General features: G+C 52.9%; 1 protein-coding gene across 3 annotated transcripts in view; it reads left to right on the forward strand.

Moving 5' to 3' along the window:
• CGN (cingulin) overlaps positions 1-18882 on the forward strand; it is a 91848-nt gene that overhangs the window by 8138 nt on the left and 64828 nt on the right. The window contains exon 1 of one of the 3 annotated variants that reach the window (XM_077320388.1): positions 17135-17585. The exons of the other annotated variants lie outside the window; for them this stretch is intronic. Within the exon in view, the coding sequence (XP_077176503.1) occupies positions 17150-17585 (436 nt within the window). The 5' untranslated portion in view covers positions 17135-17149. Of the gene's footprint in view, positions 1-17134; positions 17586-18882 lie in introns of those variants that run through there. 3 annotated transcript variants of the gene reach the window in all.

The raw sequence follows: 18882 nt of genomic DNA on the forward strand, positions 1-18882 counted from the left end.
AGGGGGTTGGACTAGATGACCCTGGAGGTCCCTCCCAACTCTAGGATTCTAAATTCTGTCTCAACATCTGGAAGAAGTTCCTGACAGTCAGAGTGGTTCCTCAGTGGAACAGGCTTCCTCGGGAGGTGGTGGGTTCTCCATCTTTGGAGATTTTTAAACAGAGGCTGGATCGCCACCTGACAGATTTTATGATTCTACGTGGAGGCTTAAAGATGGAATAAATTATTTGATTTAAACCCGCCTCTCTCCCCAATTGGAACAAATTGGCTTCTGTCACTCTTCTCCATTTCCCCCACACACAGCAACCCTGTGAGGTAGGCTGGCATAATCTGGAAAGAGCAGTGGTCTGGAAAACTGGTTTTGACCCCCCACACACACACACACACACTCTTTCTCCACATGCAGCCAGCTATGTGACCTTGGGCCAGACATGAGAACCTCAGAAGAGCCCTGCTGGATCACACCTGGGGTCCATCTAGTCCAGCATCCTCAGCGTGGTCTACAGCGTAATATAAAACCAAATATCCATAAAACCATTTGGCAGTACTGATGATTTCCCCCAGCCTCCCCCTTAAATATCTCTGGCTGCTGTGAGTTTGTTCATTTGTTGGTGGGTCCCCTTGGAGGGGGAAGAGAGTACGATATGGAAATAGAGGGAGGCCCAGGGATCACCAGCATGTTGGAATTTGCTGAGCATAGTACCCTCTGGGGACCATAAATGGGAGAGGTGGTCCTTCTTTGAAGGTTAGTACCAAAATCTTGAACCTGACTCAGAACTCAACTAGTAGTCAACGAATCTGCCAGAGGACCTCTGTGGGGTTCCCCTGGGGGCTGGAGCAGCATCTGTACCCGCTGTAACTTCCAGATGGCGGTCAAGGGGAGCCCCGCATAGAGCGAGTTACAGTAGTCTAGTCTCGAGGTGACCATTGCATGGATAACTTCAGTTAAGTGTTCTGGGGCCAGGTAGGGCGCTAGTAGCTTCGCCCCGGGGGCAGAGGTGGTAAAACGCCTGGCGAACTACAGCAGTGACTTGTGCCAACGTAGAAAGGGAGGCATCGAGGGGCACAAAGCTGCGAACTCAAGGAAACGGAGGCGTGCTTCCTCGTCTGGTCCTTTCCGCCTTAACCACTGGTCCTGCGCCTTTGCAGAGTTAAGCTCTGGGCAGCATTGCTGGAGCCGCCCAGTCACAGCCTCCGGGCATCTGGCCGGAGACTCGGGGAGCGTGTCCGGCCAGCCGCCCATCATCAGCATACTGATAACTCCCCAGCCCAGCCCTCCATACCAGCTGGGCAGACAAAGATGTTAAGCAGCCTCAGGGACAGGATCGCACCCTGAGGCACTCCGCAATGGCTTCCTGTCTTCCCCAATGGCTTCCTGTCTCATATGGTGGCTGACAACAGAGCCTGGAGGACAAGGCCTTCCCCTGACGTCAGCTCCTGGAAGTGGGATGTTCCCCTCTGCTCACTGCACTGAGTTGCCAGTACCTTGGGGGTCCTCGTTAGTGAAGGAAGGCTTGGGGGTCATTGAGTCAAATAATTAGGGTCGGATCCTACAAGGCAGCACTGCTGCCACTTTGGTGTAGTGGTTGGGAGCGTGGACTTCTAATCTGGCGAGCTGGGTTTGATTCCCCGCTTCCCCACGCACGGTCAGCTGGGGGACTTTGGGCTAGTCACAGCCTCTGACCGAGCAGGGCTCTCTCAGCCTCCCCTCCCTCTCAGGGTGTCTGTTGTGGGGAGAGGAAAGGGAAGGCGAATGGAAGCCGCTTTGAGACTCCTTCGGGTAGAGAAAAGCGGCATCTAAGAACCAACTCTTCTTTTTCCTCTTCAGTAATCTCAGGGCTCTCTCAGCCTCCCCTCCCTCACAGGGTGTCTGTTGGGGGGAGAGGAAAGGGAAGGTGACTGGAAGCCTCTTTGAGCCTCCTTCGGGTAGAGAAAAGCGGCATAGAAGAACCAACTCTTCTTCTTCTTCTTCAGTAATCTCAGGGCTCTCTCAGCCTCTCCTCCCTCACAGGGTGTCTGTTGTGGGGAGAGGAAGGGAAGGCGAATGTAAGCCACTTTGAGACTCCTTCGGGTAGAGAAAAGCGGCATCTAAGAACCAACTCTTCTTTTTCCTCTTCAGTAATCTCAGGGCTCTCTCAGCCTCCCCTCCCTCACAGGGTGTCTGTTGGGGGGAGAGGAAAGGGAAGGCGACTGGAAGCCTCTTTGAGACTCCTTCTGGTAGAGAAAAGCGGCATCTAAGAACCAACTCTTCTTTTTCCTCTTCAGTAATCTCAGGGCTCTCTCAGCCTCCCCTCCCTCACAGGGTGTCTGTTGGGGGGAGAGGAAAGGGAAGGCGACTGGAAGCCTCTTTGAGACTCCTTCTGGTAGAGAAAAGCGGCATCTAAGAACCAACTCTTCTTTTTCCTCTTCAGTAATCTCAGGGCTCTCTCAGCCTCCCCTCCCTCACAGGGTGTCTGTTGGGGGGAGAGGAAAGGGAAGGCGACTGGAAGCCTCTTTGAGACTCCTTCTGGTAGAGAAAAGCGGCATCTAAGAACCAACTCTTCTTTTTCCTCTTCAGTAATCTCAGGGCTCTCTCAGCCTCTCCTCCCTCACAGGGTGTCTGTTGGGGGGAGAGGAAAGGGAAGGCGACTGGAAGCCCCTTTGAGCCTCCTTCGGGTAGAGAAAAGCGGCATCTAAGAACCAACTCTTCTTTTTCCTCTTCAGTAATCTCAGGGCTCTCTCAGCCTCCCCTCCCTCACAGGGTGTCTGTTGTGGGGAGAGGAAAGGGAAGGCGACTGTAAGCCCCTTTGAGCCTCCTTTGGGTAGAGAAAAGTGTCATATAAGAACCAACTCTTCTTCATTCCGTTCTCCTGGGTACTGGGGACCACTGAACGTAGTTGAATTCTTAAGAGATCCAGAGTGTTTGGTTTTGCTCTGTTAATTTCAAATACATTGCTCTTCCTTGAAAGATTCTCATTTTTAAAAAAAGAGACCACACTAACCATAGAGACACCGCTGCAGAAATCACGATCTGGACCAGTCGGCCCTGCAGCCAAGACAGGGAGGCTGCCGTGGGAGAACCGGGAGCCCAAAGGCAACTGGGAAATTGGTGGTTTTGGTCTTCTTGCCTAGAGCAGGGGTAGTCAAACTGCAGCCCTCCAGATGTCCATGGACTACAATTCCCAGGAGCCCCTGCCAGCGAATGCTGGCAGGGGCTCCTGGGAATTGTAGTCCATGGACATCTGGAGGGCCACAGTTTGACTACCCCTGGCCTAGAGCCTGGCTAGGAACTTTCCGGAACCAGATGCAGGTTCGTTTCTCTGGGTTGAGGGAGAAAGCAAACTTCCTGCAGGTTGGCTTCGTGATCCTCGAAGCGGTGGGAGTTTTGCAAAGTCGAGACTCACTTGCCCTTTCTGGAGCGGCGTTTTGGCAGGCACCCCCCCCCCCAACTCAGCTCAAAAACCTTGAGAAAGTCTTCTTGTTTTTTGAACAGCTGGCAAACTTTTACAAGCGCGTTGTCAGCCTCTGTGCTTGGGAGAAAGTGGGGGATGCCTGGATCCTCCCTAAAGAGTGGGGGGGGGAGAATATGGGGGGAGAACTTCATAAAATTCTGTGACAGGGTAGTTTCCCTAACTTGGATGGCTGGATCTACCCTGATCTCATCAGACCGCGGAAAGCTAAGCAAGTTGGCCTAGGTTAGTACTCGGCTGGGAAGGCCAGGGGTAGCCACGCAGAGGCAGGCGATGGCAAACCCACCCCTGTTCGTCTCTCACCTTGACCTGGAGGGCCCAGGCTGGCGTCAGAAAGCCCGCATGGTGCCGTGATTAAGAGCAGCTGGCTCTCACCTGGAGAACTGGGTTTGATTCCCCCCTCCCTCCTCAGGAAGCCTGCCGGCTGACCATGAGTGAGGCCCAGTTCTCTCGGAACTTTCTCAGCTCCACCTCCTCCCAAGGGGATTAATGTGGGGAGAGGAAGGGAAGGCAATTGGAAGCCACTTTGAGCCTCCTTTGGGTAGAGAAAAGCAGCATAGAAGAACCAACTCTTCTTCTTCTTCTTCAGTAATCTCAGAGCTCTCTCAGCCTCCCCTCCCTCACAGGGTGTCTGTTGTGGGGAGAGGAAAGGGAAGGCGACTGTAAGCCGCTTTGAGCCTCCTTCGGGTAGAGAAAAGCAGCATATAAGAACCAACTCTCCTTCTTCAGTAATCTCAGGGCTCTCTCAGCCTCCCCTCCCTCACAGGGTGTCTTTTGTGGGGAGAGGAAAGGGAAGGCGACTGTAAGCCGCTTTGAGCCTCCTTCGGGTAGAGAAAAGCTGCATATAAGAACCAACTCTTCTTCTTCTTCTTCTTCTTCTTCTTCTTCTTCTTCTTCTTCTTCTTCTTCTTCTTCTTCTATAATCTCAGAGCTCTCTCAGCCTCCCCTCCTTCACAGGGTGTCTGTTGTGGGGAGAGGAAAGGGAAGGTGAATGGAAGCCCCTTTGAGCCTCCTTCGGGGAGAGAAAAGCAGGACAGATATTTAAAAAACTACCCCTTAGAAGCTAAGCAGGGTCATCCCTGGTTAGTCCGTGGAGGAGAAGCCACCAAGGAAGGCCAGGGGGGCTACGCAGAGGCAAGCAATGCCAGCCCACCTCTGTACCTCCCCTGCCTTGACCTGGATGGTTCTGTGTTCCCTGGACATGGCAGCTAAACAAGATTGTCCCTGCTTAGTGGTTGGCTGGCAGACCAAAAACGAAGTCCAGGATCACTGTGCAGAATTAGGCGGTGGCAAACCCCCCCTGAACGCCTCTTGCCTCAAAACCCCTTCAGGACCTCTGCAAATCAGCTGCAGTTCACAAAAAGCAAACTATTTGGCAGGGGGATGTTTGCTGAGCGGCTGGCGGCCGGTGGCTTTTCCCCTGGGATGGGGGGTCCACAGGGAGTCCCCTCCTGACTGGCCAGACTCCGAGATTTGTTTCTGAACACGCCACGGTATTTGTTGCCCCTCGGTGAAAGCAGCACCGAGGCCGGGAGCTTCCCTTGGCCCAGGAAGGGTGTTTAGGAAGGCGGAAGTTTGGCAGCACCTAAGCCGGTCTCCTTTCTGTGTTTGCATACGTGCAGGTTCCGATGGGCACGGTCCGAGGGAGCAGGAAGCCATTCCTGGGTTTTGTTCCAAGAGGCTGGCTTATGATTAACCCGCCTATCAGGGCTTGGTGTTCGTCTCTCTTTCACCCTGTTTCCTATCTTTGGCTGTAGCACGAGAAACCCGAAATGGAGAAATGCTGGGATGTTTTCACCGGCGTCGAACAAGCTTCAGTTTGGGGCCGGACCACGGTGGGGAAAACGCAGAGGTTGGGCCGGGTCCCCTCTGGATCGTGCCAGATCCCGGCCTTTTCTGAGCCCTGGTTCTGCATGGGGTCTGAATTGGGTTTTGGGGGAGACCAACCTCTAGAATTACTAGTCATCCAGGAGATCAGTTTGCCTAGAGAAAATGGCTACTTGGAAGGGTGGCCTCTAAGGCAGGGGTAGTCAACCTGTGGTCCTCCAGGTGTCCATGGACTACAATTCCCATGAGCCCCTGCCAGCAAACGCTGGCAGGGGCTCATGGGAATTGTAGTCCATGGACACCTGGAGGACCACAGGTTGACTACCCCTGCTTGGCACAAACGGCCAACTAGGACCTTCCCAACATGGTGCTGGCCGCCTTATATGGGGGGAAGGGCTATGGGGGGAAGGCCCAAGAAGGATTTTGTAGAATCATAAGACTTGGAAGGGACCTCCAGGGTCATCTAGTCCAACCCCCGAAATTCCCAACTACTGCAGGAAATTCGCAAGTGTTTGCTGGGTGTTATATAAATAGCCAGGAATGAGAACATTAAGAGAAGCCATGTTGGATCAGGGCAGTGGCCCCTCCAGTCCAACCCTCTGTGTCATGCAGTGGCCAAAGCCCAGGGGCCACCCGGAGGTCCACCAGCAGGTCCAGAAGCCCTCCCATTCTTGCCCTCCAAGGACACAGAAGACGGAGCATCCCTGACCCAGAGAGAAGCACAGAAGAGAAGCCATGTTGGATCAGGCCAAAGGCCCATCCAGCCCAACGCTCTGTGCCCCACAGGAGCCAAAGCCCAGGGGCCATAAGGGGATTCACCAATGAGGCCAGTGCCCCAGAAGCCCTCCCACTGCAGCCCCCCGAAGCACCAAGGAGAGAGAGCATCCCTGACTCCTCCTGATAGATGGTTCCATCCAAGCCTCCTGGCTAGTAGCTACTCTTGGGCCTCTACTCCGGATATTGCCTGTGAACCGAAAATCTGGCCCCCGGAGTTGCCAGACCGGTCTTGCCACGGCTTCGATCTCTGCCTGGGCTTCCGCCTCTGGGCCCTGCTTGAAATGCAAGAAGCACAGGAGGAAAACGAGGAATCCACTTCCTTCCGTTTTATTAAGCTGGAAACGTAATGGGCAGAACGCGAAAACAAGCCAACGCTGCCGCAGCAAACCGAAATAACGCTGAGCTCTCCGGGACTCTTGGTCAGATGGGCTCTTTTTTATTTTTCGTTTTTAAGGGGAGGGCGAGGGAAAGAAAAATAACACCTATGCCTCAGGCCCTGACCTTCCGGCCTCCTGCGGGGATCCAGGGCAAGGGGATCCAGGGCAAGGACGCCCATCCGAATTTGCATAGATAAAAGGGTGGCCAGTGGAGGAGCGGGTGTCAGATTGCGTCTCCTGGGGAGGAGAATCGAAAATGCAGGACCCAGGACTTGGTCAGATGCCTCCATGAAACCAAACCGAGCAGGCCGTTTCCCTTAAAAGGCTGCGTTAACTGGCCGAGTGGATAAAGAGAAAGCCAGGAAGGAGAGAATCCATCCCCACCCTTTAGAAAAAGCATTTTCAATTAAATTAAACATTTAAATGTCATTTAAAATGTATTTAATTTGCTTGTGCTTCTTTCCTCCCAGCGGGGACCCAAAATAGCTTCTTCTCCGCTTTATCCTCACAACAACCTTATGAGGTGGGTTAGAAGAAGATATTTTTTAATTGTGCCCTGCTTTTTGCCCCCCAAAGGAGTCTCAAGGGGGCTTACAATCACCTTCCTTTCCTTTTTCCACAACTGACACCCTGTGAGGTCTGTGGGGCTGAGAGAGCTCTGAGAGAACTGTGTGTGGTCCAAGGTCACCCAGCTGGCTGCAAGTGGAGGAGGAGGGGAGAATCGAACCCGGTTCTCCAGATTAGAGGGCGCCGCTCTTAACCACAACACCACCTTGGCTCTTGAGAGTTGGGCTGAGAGTTTGTGATTGATCCCCCACTCCTCCTCCACATGCAGGCAGCTGCGTGAGCTTGGGCTAGTCACAGCCCTGTTAGATGTCACAGAGCAGTTCTCTCAAAGTCATACTTGAGTTGCTGGGGACTGAACTTGAGATGCGCCACTGTGAGATGCGAACACTTCATCTGCATGCCAAACAGACCCATTGAGCCTTCAGATCTGGACCCCTGGTGCTTGTGTGGTGGTTAAGAGCAGAAGAATCGGGTTTGATCCCCCACTCCTCCACATGCAGCCAGCAGGGTGACCATGGGCTAGTCACAGTCCTATTAGATCTCATGGAGCAGTTCTCTCAGCCCCACCGATGTTGTGGGGAGAGGAAGGGAAAGCAATTGTGAGTCTCTTTGAGACCCCTTCTGCTTCTTCCTGGGAAACCTCAGAGACGCTCCTCTTTGACTGACCCAAGCCAAGACCTTCCCCGTAATCGTTGTTTACCTGGCGTCTGTCTCTGACTCTTGCGCAAGCGGTAAAAGGCTGCTCAGTTCTCTCGAAATTCCATTCCACCTGCTGTGCCTGGAGGGACGGATTGTGATGTAAGCTCAGGTGTGTCGGTTTCAGGTTTCTCCACCATGGCACAACTCAATCCCCTTGAGCCCATTGTCTTTCCTTCCTCGCAGGGTTCCTTAGCTGCCTCTCGGGTACACCCTGCTGCCTGACGTGTTGAAAAACTCTCCCTCCTTGCACGCTTGGGAGCCTTCCTCGTCCCCTTTCTGAAGAGGCTCCTTAGCGCTGCGGCAGCCAAGTTCAGCAAGACTGCCTTGGAACATGGAGGTTCCACTTCCGGATATTGGATGCTGATGAGTTTCCCAGCAGCTGAACTGGCTTGGTTAAGAACGGCGGCCACTTATCTGGAGAACTGGGTTTGATTCCCTGCTCCTCCACGTACAGCCAGCCGGGTGACCTTGGGCTAGTTGCAGTTCTGTTAGAGCTCTTTCACGAAACCCTGGCCGAGAAAGCCTGGGGTAGTAGTTAAGAGCAGCGGCTTCTAATCTGGCGAGTCCGGTTTGATTCCCCGCTCCTCCACACGCAGCCAGCTGGGTGACCTTGAGTTAGTCACAGTCCTGATAGTGCTATCCTCACAGTTTCTCTCAGAGCTCTCTCAGCGCTGTCTACCTCACAGGGTGTCTGTTGTGGGAAGAGGAAGGGAAGGTGATTGTAAGCTGCTTTGAGACTCTTTTGGGTAGTGAAAAGTGGGGCATAAAAAACACCCGCTCTTCTCTAATCCTTCTTCAATTGGAAACTGAGCAGGCATGCCGGATGGACTCCAGGCCCGATCCGGCGAGGCCTCCTCAAGCACAATTGTGAGTCTTTCAGCTGTGTCCCGCATCTTCGAAAAATAGCCCTTCCGTTCCTCTTAAGCGTCTCTTCTGAGCGCCTTTCCTGCCAGAGGCAAAAGAAGGCTTTCGGGGTAATGATGGCTTAGCCCTCATTTGCAATCGGTTGCCATCTCTGCCGACAATTTGCCCTGCATCAATATTGAGTGGCAGCCGGCCGTCGCAGGAAGGACGAGCAACCCGGTCCGTCTCCCCGGCAGCCGGAAAACCGGCAAACGGCTGACTCATTAACTCACCCACCCCCGGCTCTTCTTGGCCGCCGGCTCTGTTCCTTCCGGGTCGGCTTTCTTCTGGATAAATTAATATCTTGTTATCCTAATGATCTAGAGAGGATTGGGAAAACAAGATGAAGATTAGGATGTCGACGGGGAATCCTTGAGCTGTCGCTCAATCCCCAGGAGAAGGAGGACGAGGGTTTCCTAGGCTCACAGTTCTTGGGGCTTCTGGTAACGTGGGGCACGGTGGTTATTGAGATCACCCAGGGACAGAGGTGTTGGTTGGCCTTCCAAGCACGGCTTCGAGCATTCATGAGGACTAGCGCCTTTAATTTGGGGGCAAAAGACCTGACCTGGCCAGCTCAGTCTGCTCACATCTCGGATGCTAAGCAGGGTTGATCTCGGCTAGTATTTGGATGGGAGACCACGCAGGGTTCTGGTATGGAGACAGGATATGGGAGCCAGCTTGGTGTAGTGGTTAGGAGCGCTGACTTCTAAGCTGGGGAGCCGGGTTGGATTCCCCGCTCCTCCTCCACATAAGACCCAGCTATTCTTCTTCAGTAATATCTCTCAGCCTCCCCTCCCTCGCAGGGTGTCTGTTGTGGGGAGAGGAAAGGGAAAGCATTTGTAAGCCACTTTGTGACTCCTTCGGGTAGGGAAAAGCGGCATCTAAGAACCAACTCTTCTTCTTCTTCAGTAATCTCAGGGCTCTCTCAGCCTCCCCTCCCTCACAGGGTGTCTGTTGTGGGGAGAGGAAGGAAAGGTGATTGGAAGCCGCTTTGAGACTCCTTCAGGTAGAGAAAAGCGGCATATAAGAACCAACTCTTCTTCTTCATCAGTAATCTCAGGGCTCTCTCAGCCTCCCCTCCCTCACAGGGTGTCTGTTGTGGGGAGAGGAAAGGGAAGGCGAATGGAAGCCGCTTTGAGACTCCTTCGGGTAGAGAAAAGCGGCTTCTAAGAACCAACTCTTCTTCTTCTTCTTCAGTAATCTCAGGGCTCTCTCAGCCTCCCCTCCCTTGCAGGGTGTCTGTTGTGGGGAGAGGAAAGGGAAAGCATTTGTAAGCCACTTTGAGCCTCCTTCGGGTAGAGAAAAGCGGCATCTAAGAACCAACTCTTCTTCTTCAGTAATCTCACGGCTCTCTCAGCCTCCCCTCCCTCACAGGGTGTCAGTTGTGGGGAGAGGAAAGGGAAGGTGATTGGAAGCCCCTTTGAGACTCCTTTGGGTAGAGAAAAGCAGCATATAAGAACCAATCCTTCTTCTTCACCAGAGGAGCTGGCTTTCCCCATCCAGAACAGGAGACACTATGCCCTGTGGTTCACCCTCTTGAAGAACTGGCTGGCCACCATGTGAGACAGGATGCTGGTCTAGATGCACACTGGCCTGATCCAGCAGGGCTCCTGGGGTGTTCTTATGTGTCCAGAGGACCCAGCTCTTGCTTAAGAACGTCAGAAGTATTTGCCTGGGTCTGACCTGAGTTCATGGCTATGGGATATATTAGGTTATAAATGTGAGGTTACCAAAAGGATATCAGAAGGTCAACAGCATCTTTTGCCCTGATGTACAAATTGAGCAGAAGATACAAAATGTTCGTATTGCATCTCTTATCAAATTCAGCACTTCTTTCTTTACCACTCCCTGAGGGAACTGCTTGTTCCATGAAAATGTGACCAGTATTGAACAAAAAGAACTTGTGTGCTTATCATTTTGGATTCTTTCCTTATTTCGGGGTCAGTGTCTTACCCGTTAGCCTGAGACGCCACTTCTTAAGCTGCCGGATCTGTTTTTAATCAAAAATTGCTAGTTTCACATTGGAACTAATTCTGGGTTTCTGGCCACCGTTTTCAGCAATCTCAGACTCTGAATCTCTAAGCGTCTTGCATTCGCCTTCCCTTTCCTCTCCCCACAACAGACAAGCGGTTCTTATATGCCGCTTTTCTCTATCTGAAGGAGTCTCAAAGCGGCTTACAATCATCTTCCCTTTCCTCTCCCCACAACAGACACCCTGTGAGGGAGGTGAGGCTGAGAGAATCCTGAGAATACTGAAGCAGAAGAGTTGGTTCTTATATGCCACTTTTCTCTACCCGAAGTTGTTTCAAAGCGGCCTTCCCTTTCCTCTCCCCCCAACAGAAACCCTGTGAGGTGGGTGAGGCTGAGAAGATCCCTGATATTCCTGCTTGGTCAGAACAGCTTTATCAGTACCATGGGGAGCCCAAGGTCACCCAACTGGCTGCATGTGGGGGAATGCAGAATCGAACCCAGCTCACCAGATTAGAAATCTGCACTCCTTACCACTATACCAAGCTGGCTCTCTTGTCTACCTACAGGCCAAGGAGGCTGCAGCCATGGCCTTTCCCTGGTCCTGCCTCTGGGCACTGCTTTTAGGGGCTGATAGAAAAAAACAATAGAATGGGGAGGACCAGAGATCTTTTCAAGAAAATTGGAGATATGAAGAGAACGTTTCATTCAAAGATGGATATGATAAGTGACCAAAATGGTAGGGACCTCACAGAAGCAGAAGAGATTTAAAAAGGTGGCAAAATTATACAGAGGAACTATACAACAGCGAGCTTAACATCCCTGATAACCACGATGGGGTAGTTACTGACCGGGAGCCAGACATCCTGGAATGTGGTCAAATGGGCCTTAGGAAGTCTGAGCAACAATAAAGCTAGTGGTGGTGACAGCATTCCAGTTGAACCATTCAAAATCTTAAAAGACGATGGAGTAAAAGTGCTACACTCAATATGCCAGCAAATTTGGAAAACTCAACAATGGCCACAGGATTGGAAAAGGTCAGTTTACATTCCAATCCCAAAGAAGGGCAATGCCAAAGAATGTTCAAACTACCGCACTATTGCACTCATTTCTCATGCTAGCAAAGTTATGCTCAAAATCCTACAAGCTAGGCTCCAGCAATATGTGGACTGAGAACTTCCAGAAGTACAGGCAGGATTTCGAAGAAGCAGAGATCAAATTGCCAACATGCACTGGATCATGGAGAAAGCTAGGGAGTTCCAAAAGAACATCTTCTTCTGCTTCATTGACTATGCTAAAGCCTTTGATTGTGTGGAGCACAACAAACTGTGGCAAATTCTTAAAGAGATTGGAAATACCAGAGCATCTTATTTGTCTTTTGAGAAACTTATATGCAGGTCAAGAAGCAACAGTGAGAACCGAGCATGGAATCACTGATTGATTCAAAATTGAGAAAGGAGTTTGGCAAGGCTGCATACTGTTGCCCTGCCTATTTGTATGCAGAGCATATCATGAGAAAGGCGGGATTAGAGGAGTCACAAATTGGGATCAAGATTGCAGGGAGAAATATCAACAACCTCAGATATGCAGATGATACCACTCTAATGGCAGAAAGTGAAGAGGAACTAAAGAGCCTGTTGATGCGGGTGAAGGAGGAGAGTGCAAAAGTTGGCTTGAAACTCAACATCAAGAAAACTAAGATCATGGCATCCGGCCCTCTCAATTCCTGGCAAATAGATGGGGGAGAAATGGAGGTAGTGACAGATTTTATTTTCCTGGGCTCCAAGATCGCAGATGGGGACTGCAGCAAAGAAATTAAAAGACACTTGCTCCTGGGGAGGAAAGCTATGGCAAATCTAGACAGCATCCTAAAAAGCAGAGACATCACTCTGCCAACAAAAGTGCGCTTAGTCAAGGCTATGGTCTTCCCAGTTGCAATGTATGGCTGTGAAAGTTGGACCATAAGGAAGGCCGAGCGTCAAAGAATTGAGGCTTTTGAACTCTGGTGCTGGAGAAGACTCTTGCGAGTCCCTTGGACTGCAAGGCGAACAAACCGGTCAGTCCTAGAGGAGATCAGCCCTGACTGCTCCTTAGAAGGCCAGATCCTGAAGATGAAACTCAAGTACTTTGGCCACCTCATGAGAAGGAAGAAAGGACTCCCTGGAGAAGAGCCTGATGCTGGGAGCGATCGAGGGCAAAAGAAGAAGGGGACGACAGAGAATGAGGTGGCTGGATGGAGTCACTGAAGCAGTCGGTGCAAACTTAAATGGACTCCGGGGAATGGAAGAGGACAGGAAGGCCTGGAGGATCATTGTCCAGGGGGTTGCGATGGGTCGGACACGACTTCGCACCCAACAACAACAATCCTCCAAAAGTGGAGGTTCCTTTTAGTCACCGTGGCTAGTAGCCACCGATAGATCTGTCCTTCCTTCATCTCCGAAAACACAACGAACAAAAAATACTAAAAGTCAAAGTTCAATCCATGCCCCTCCGAACCAATCAGATCTCCAATGGCCAGTCAGAATCCTTGCTGGGCCAAAGCCATACCTGGCCCCACCCCTTTTATTAGAACACGTGGCCAGCTCCAAGAAGAGGGCCGCGATTCCCACAGACGCCGCATCAGGGACCCGTGCTCTAGTGCTGCGCGGGAGAATTACCTGCTTCAAGGCATTACAAGCCAGAAAGCTGACTTGATCTCTCCCAGGTGTCCTGACCACCCACCTCCCTGCTTCGCTTTTCTGCGTGAATGAGAGCGTGTGAATCGACCTCAGTGTCCTTTTCCCCCTGCCTTGGCCCAGCCGCAGCCCACCTCCTGGGGGCATGTGATCCGCTGCCTTCCTGGACTGATTCTCACCTGGCACCCACCCAGAGATGGTTGGATGGGAGCTGCAGAACCGCTGCCCGATGCTTGCCTTGCTGAACTGTGTTCCGTACGGTCGGCAGAGGGGGGGAGGGATCACCTCCTCGGCCACGTTTCCCGAAAGCGTCCAATAAGCTGGCTGCTTATCCTCTTTTCTGCTGAAACCTCAATTGTGGTTGCACTTAAAAAAACCACACTCTAGAATTATAAAATCAAAGAATAATATGGGAAGGGACCTCCTGGGTCATCTAGTCCAACCCCCTGCACTGTGCAGGACACTCACAACCCTCTCGCTCACCCACTGTCACCTGCCACCCCCTTGAACCTTCCCAGAATCAGCCTCTTCCAAAGATGGAGAAACCACCACCTCCCGAGGAAGCCTGTTCCACTGAGGAAACACTCTAACTGTCAGAAACTTCTTCCGGAGGAATTTAGAATCATAGAATCATTGAGTTGGAAGGGACCTCCTGGGTCATCTAGTCCAACCCCCTGCACTGTGCAGGACACTCACAACCCTCTCGCTCATCCACTGTCACCTGCCACCCCCTTGAACCTTCACAGAATCAGCCTCTCTGTCAGATGGCTCTCCAGCCTCTGCTTAAAAATCTCCAAAGATGGAGAAACCACCACCTCCCAAGGAAGCCTGTTCCACTGAGAAACCACTCTAACTGTCAGAAACTTCTTCCGGAGGAATTTAGAATCATAGAATCATTTGAGTTGGAAGGGACCTCCTGGGTCATCTAGTTCAACCCACTGCACTATGCAGGACACTCACCGCCCTCTCGCTCATCCACTGTCACCTGCCACCCCTTTGAGCCTTCACAGAATCAGCCTCTCCGTCAGATGGAGATACAGCCTCTGTTGAAAAATCTCCAAAGATGGAGAACCCACCACTTCCCGAGGAAGCCTGTTCCACTGAGGAACCGCTCTGACTGTCAGGAACTTCTTCCGGAGGTTTAGGCGGAATTTAGAATCAAAGAATCATTGAGTTGGAAGGGACCTCCTGGGTCATCTAGTCCAACCCCCTGCTCTCTGCAGGACACTCACAACCCTCTCGCTCATCCACTGTCACCTGCCACCCCCTTGAGCCTTCACAGAATCAGCCTCTCCGTCAGATGGCTCTCCAGCCTCTGCTTAAAAATCTCCAAAGATGGAGAAACCACCACCTCCCGAGGAAGCCTGTTTCACTGAGAAACCGCTCTAACTGTCAGAAACTTCTTCCGGAGGAATTTAGAATCATAGAATCATAGAGTAGAAAGGGACCTCCTGGGTCATCTAGCCCAACCCCCTGCACTATGCAGGACACTCACATCCCAATCGTTCATCCACTGTATCCTGCCACCCCCTTGAACCTTCACAGAATCAGCCTCTCCGTCAGATGGCTCTCCAGCCTCTGTTTAAAAATCGCCAAAGATGGAGAACCCACCACCTACTGAGGAAGCCTGTTCCACTGAGGAACTGCTGTGACTGTCAGGAACTTCTTCCGGAGGTTTAGGCGGAATTTAGAATCAAAGAATCATTGAGTTGGAAGGGACCTCCTCAGTCATCTAGTCCAACCCCCCGCAATATGCAGGACACTCACAACGCTCTCGCTCATCCTGTCACCTGCCACCCCCTTGAGCCTTCCCAGAATCAGCCTCTCCATCCCGCCTCTGTTTAAAAATCTCCAAAGATGGAGAACCCACCATAAATAATAAAAGCATTTTTGATTTGATTTGAAAGAGTGTGAGGGTGGCCAAGAGAGGTTCTGGGTTATCAGTCAATTGATGCTATCTGTGTGCTGTTTTATTTCGCCTAGATATACACGGAGCTGGTATATCAAAAAGGCAGAGGGACTGGGTTGAGAACTGCAAAGCTCTGGGCTCGAATCCTGGTGCCTGTTGTGTGTTCAGTGTCTTTGCCCACACTGTTCGGTCTCAGCCCAGCACAAGAGCAGAAGAGAAGTCATGCAGGATCAGACCACTGGGCCCGTCCAGTCCAACCTTCTGTGCCCCATAGTGGCCAAAACTCAGATGCCATCCGGGGATCCTCCAGTGGGGCCAGAACTCCAGAAACGCCTCTGCAGTATCTCCCCCAAGGAGTCGGAAAATCACTGCCCCGGACAGAGTGTTCCATCTATACCTTGTGGCTAATAGCCTCTAAGAACATCAGAGAAGCCATCTTGGATCAGTCCAGTGGCTCATCCAACCCAATGCACTGTGTCACATGGTGGCCCAAACCCAGGGGCCATCAGGAGGTCCACCAGCAGGGCCAGAAGCCCTCACACTGTTGCCCCCCAAGCACCAAGAAGACAGAACATCTGCCCCAGACGCAAGAACAGAAGAGAAGCCATGTTGGATCAGGCCAATGGCCCATTCCGTCCAGCTCTCTGTGTCATGCAGTGGACAAAACCCAGGGGCCATCAGAAGGTCCACCAGTGGGGGGCAGAACTCCAGAAGCCCTCCCACTGTTGCCCCCCCCCAAGTACCAAAAACACCGAGCATCAATGCCCCGGACAGATTGTTCCATCTAGATCCTGTGGCTCATAGCAACTCACGGACCTCTGCTCCAGTTGTCTACTCACTCCCCTTGCTATGCTGTAGCTCCTTCCTGCAGCACTGAATTCCATGGGTTTTTTACTCTTCAGGTGAAGAGCTATCTTAGGTAAAGGTCAAGGTACAGGTATCCCCTGTGCAAGCACCGAGTCATGTCTGACCCTTGGGGTGACGCCCTCCAGCGTTTTCATGGCAGACTCAATATGGGGTGGTTTGCCAGTGCCTTCCCCAGTCATTACCGTTTACCCCCCAGCAAGGAAGCTGGGTACTCATTTTACCGACCTCGGAAGGAGGGAAGGCTGAGTCGACCTTGAGCCGGCTGCTGGGATCGAACTCCCAGCCTCATGGGCAGAGCTTTCAGACTGCATGTCTGCTGCCTTACCACTCTGCACCACAAGAGGCTCTTGAAGAGCTATCTTAGATCAGTCCTAAGCCTCTTGCTCTTTAATTTCGTGGGGTGCCCTGGAGTTCTTGCCTTGTGGGAAAGGGAGAGTAGTCCTCCTTTCTCTGCCTTCTCCGTCCCACGCACAGTCTTGCGAACCTCTCTCGTGTCCCCTCTCCATTGTCCTCTCTCCAAGCTCCGGAGCCCTTCTCCTCTTCCTACCCTCCCTTCTCAGGAAAGGTGTTCGTTGCTTCCTCCTTTCGAGTCACCCTGTCCTGCCCCTTTCCCCAAAGCTACCATATCTTTTTTCCGAGGTCGAGTTTCTGACGCCCGTTCTTTATTTTCATTCCGGAGAAGTTTGGCGTGGCCGGAGAGCTCTCGGGAAAGGCCCCCGCCCCCTCCTCTGGCACGGGCCAGATCTCTCTTCCTCTGAGCCGTGCGCGCCGTGAGAGAGATGTGGTTGGCACAGACAAGCCTTACGAGAGATGCCGTCTTGCCCTGGCAGCTTTGATGCCTCCTGGAAGCCTTAGCCGGGATTTCGGGAGACTGTGAACAGTTTTGCCGGGATCTCACAACCTCTCTCTCCTCTTCGCCCCTAACATCGGAAGGCACAACACCCTTCCTCCAGCAGATTTTCACGCGGGCGAACCCTCTGTGCCCCCAGTCCCGGCTGCTGGCGATGCCCTCCCCTCTGCCAACGGGCTCTGCCTCCAGAGGTACACGGCATGCCTTTTCGGTCTCTTTCCGGGAACTGTGCTTGCGGTGGGAGGTAGGTGGGAAGGGAAGGGGGCCTTTTGGCCAGCCGAAATGTCCAAGGGCATCTTGCGTGATTGTCCGGCTCCCTGCCGGAGGGAGATCTGCCTGTTTTGCCAAGCCGGTTGCAGGGAGAGGAACTGGGTGCCCGTCCTGGGCCGGTCCTCAATCGCCAGGGAGCCAAATCCAATGCGCATCCCATCCGCCACGGCCATGTGCCGGGCCCCCTGCATGCACCCTCCTGCCTCTGGGGACAGGCAACCCGCCCTTGTCTCCTCCTGTCGCTCCGGACGTCACGGCCGGCCTGCCTGCCTCTCTCGGGCTCTGAGCGTGGGGACCGGCAGGAGCCCGGGACGCTCTCTGCCAGCTCTGGGGAAAGCCTTTCCGCGCGACCGTTTTCCAGTTTCCTTTCTCTCCCCCTCGCCAGATGCTTTTTCTTCCTGCGCCTCCGTCCGCGGAGCCTGCCGCATGGTGCCCCTCTCCAGTCGCAGTGAGTATGCAGCATTTCGTTGGGGGGCGGGGGAGAATGGCCCGGACAGGCTGCTGGGCTGGTCCTCTCCAACTCCGAAGGGGGCTCTTTGTTCAGCGTGACAGACCGGGAGCCCCCTCCCCGCCTGCCGCTTCTCCACTCCGGCGTCTCCCCTGCCCCTTCTCCCGCTGATGCAGCAGGGTTTTATCCGGAGCCAGTGTCCTGTCCCTGTCCACCCACCCATGCACACACACACACCCTCCCCATCCTGCTCCCCATCACCGTCCGTCCTGCCAATAATTCTCAAAGGAAAAGAAACCAAGCGAGGAGCGGAATTGCCCGGCGTCCGCACCTCTGTCGTGAAAACTGTCCTTCCTTTCTGCCCTGGGGATCTGACTTTGCGTGTCGACATCCTTCTCTCCCTCTCTCCCTTTAATAAAACGGGAATTGCAGCTCTGTAGAGTCTCCCCAAAGACGGATTTCGTGGTGCGGCCGGTCGCGTGAGCCGGAGGGCGCAGGGGACAGGAGCTGCGCCTGGGAACGATCCGGGGGGAGGAGGGGGCAGAGAGTTGTTACATTTTGCTCCTTCTCCCGACCGGTGAAACCGATCACGCGCTGGTTGTAAGTCAGGCGTCGGTTCTTTGCGGCTTCTGGAACTCACTCCCACAAGGGGCATGGGGACAGATCATGTATAGAAAGGGTCGGACAAGTTGTTTATTTGCTTCATTTGTACGCTGTCTTCCCCGCCCGGCAAAGTGGTTTACATCATCCTGCTCTCATGCGTTCAGACCTCACAACAACCGTGCGAGGTAGGCTAGGCCGAGAGCGTGCGGCTGGCCCAAGGTCACCCAGCGAGCATCCGTGGCAGAGTGGGGATTCGAACCTGGGTCTCCCGTACGTTTCTCGGACGACAATGCTGCCCTGGCTTTTTTTGTAGTTAAAGAGGGAGGGGAGGTCTACCAATGGCTTAGCAGCAAAATAAAAACTCCATGGGCAGGAGCAGTCTGTCTCAGAATATCAGGTGCTGGAGGAAGGGAGCAGTGGCTGCCTATACTACACTCTTGTGAAGAAACTCTTGAGTGGGGGATACTGGACCGGAGAGCCAATTGCTGACCTCTGGGGGCTGACAGTAGAACCTCCATGTTCAGGGGCAGAATGCCAATAGCCGGGAGGGGACTGCAGATAGTAAATGCCCTGCTTGGGAACCTACCAGAAAGGCCCTCTGGACGGCCCCTGTTAGAAACAGGATGCTGGGTTAAATGGAGTCGGCCGATCCCTCAGGGCAGTGCTAGGGTCCCACGTTCAAATCCTGTTTCGC

Source organism: Paroedura picta, chromosome 1, assembly GCF_049243985.1.
Source record: "Paroedura picta isolate Pp20150507F chromosome 1, Ppicta_v3.0, whole genome shotgun sequence".
NCBI classification, from domain to species: Eukaryota; Metazoa; Chordata; class Lepidosauria; order Squamata; family Gekkonidae; genus Paroedura; species Paroedura picta.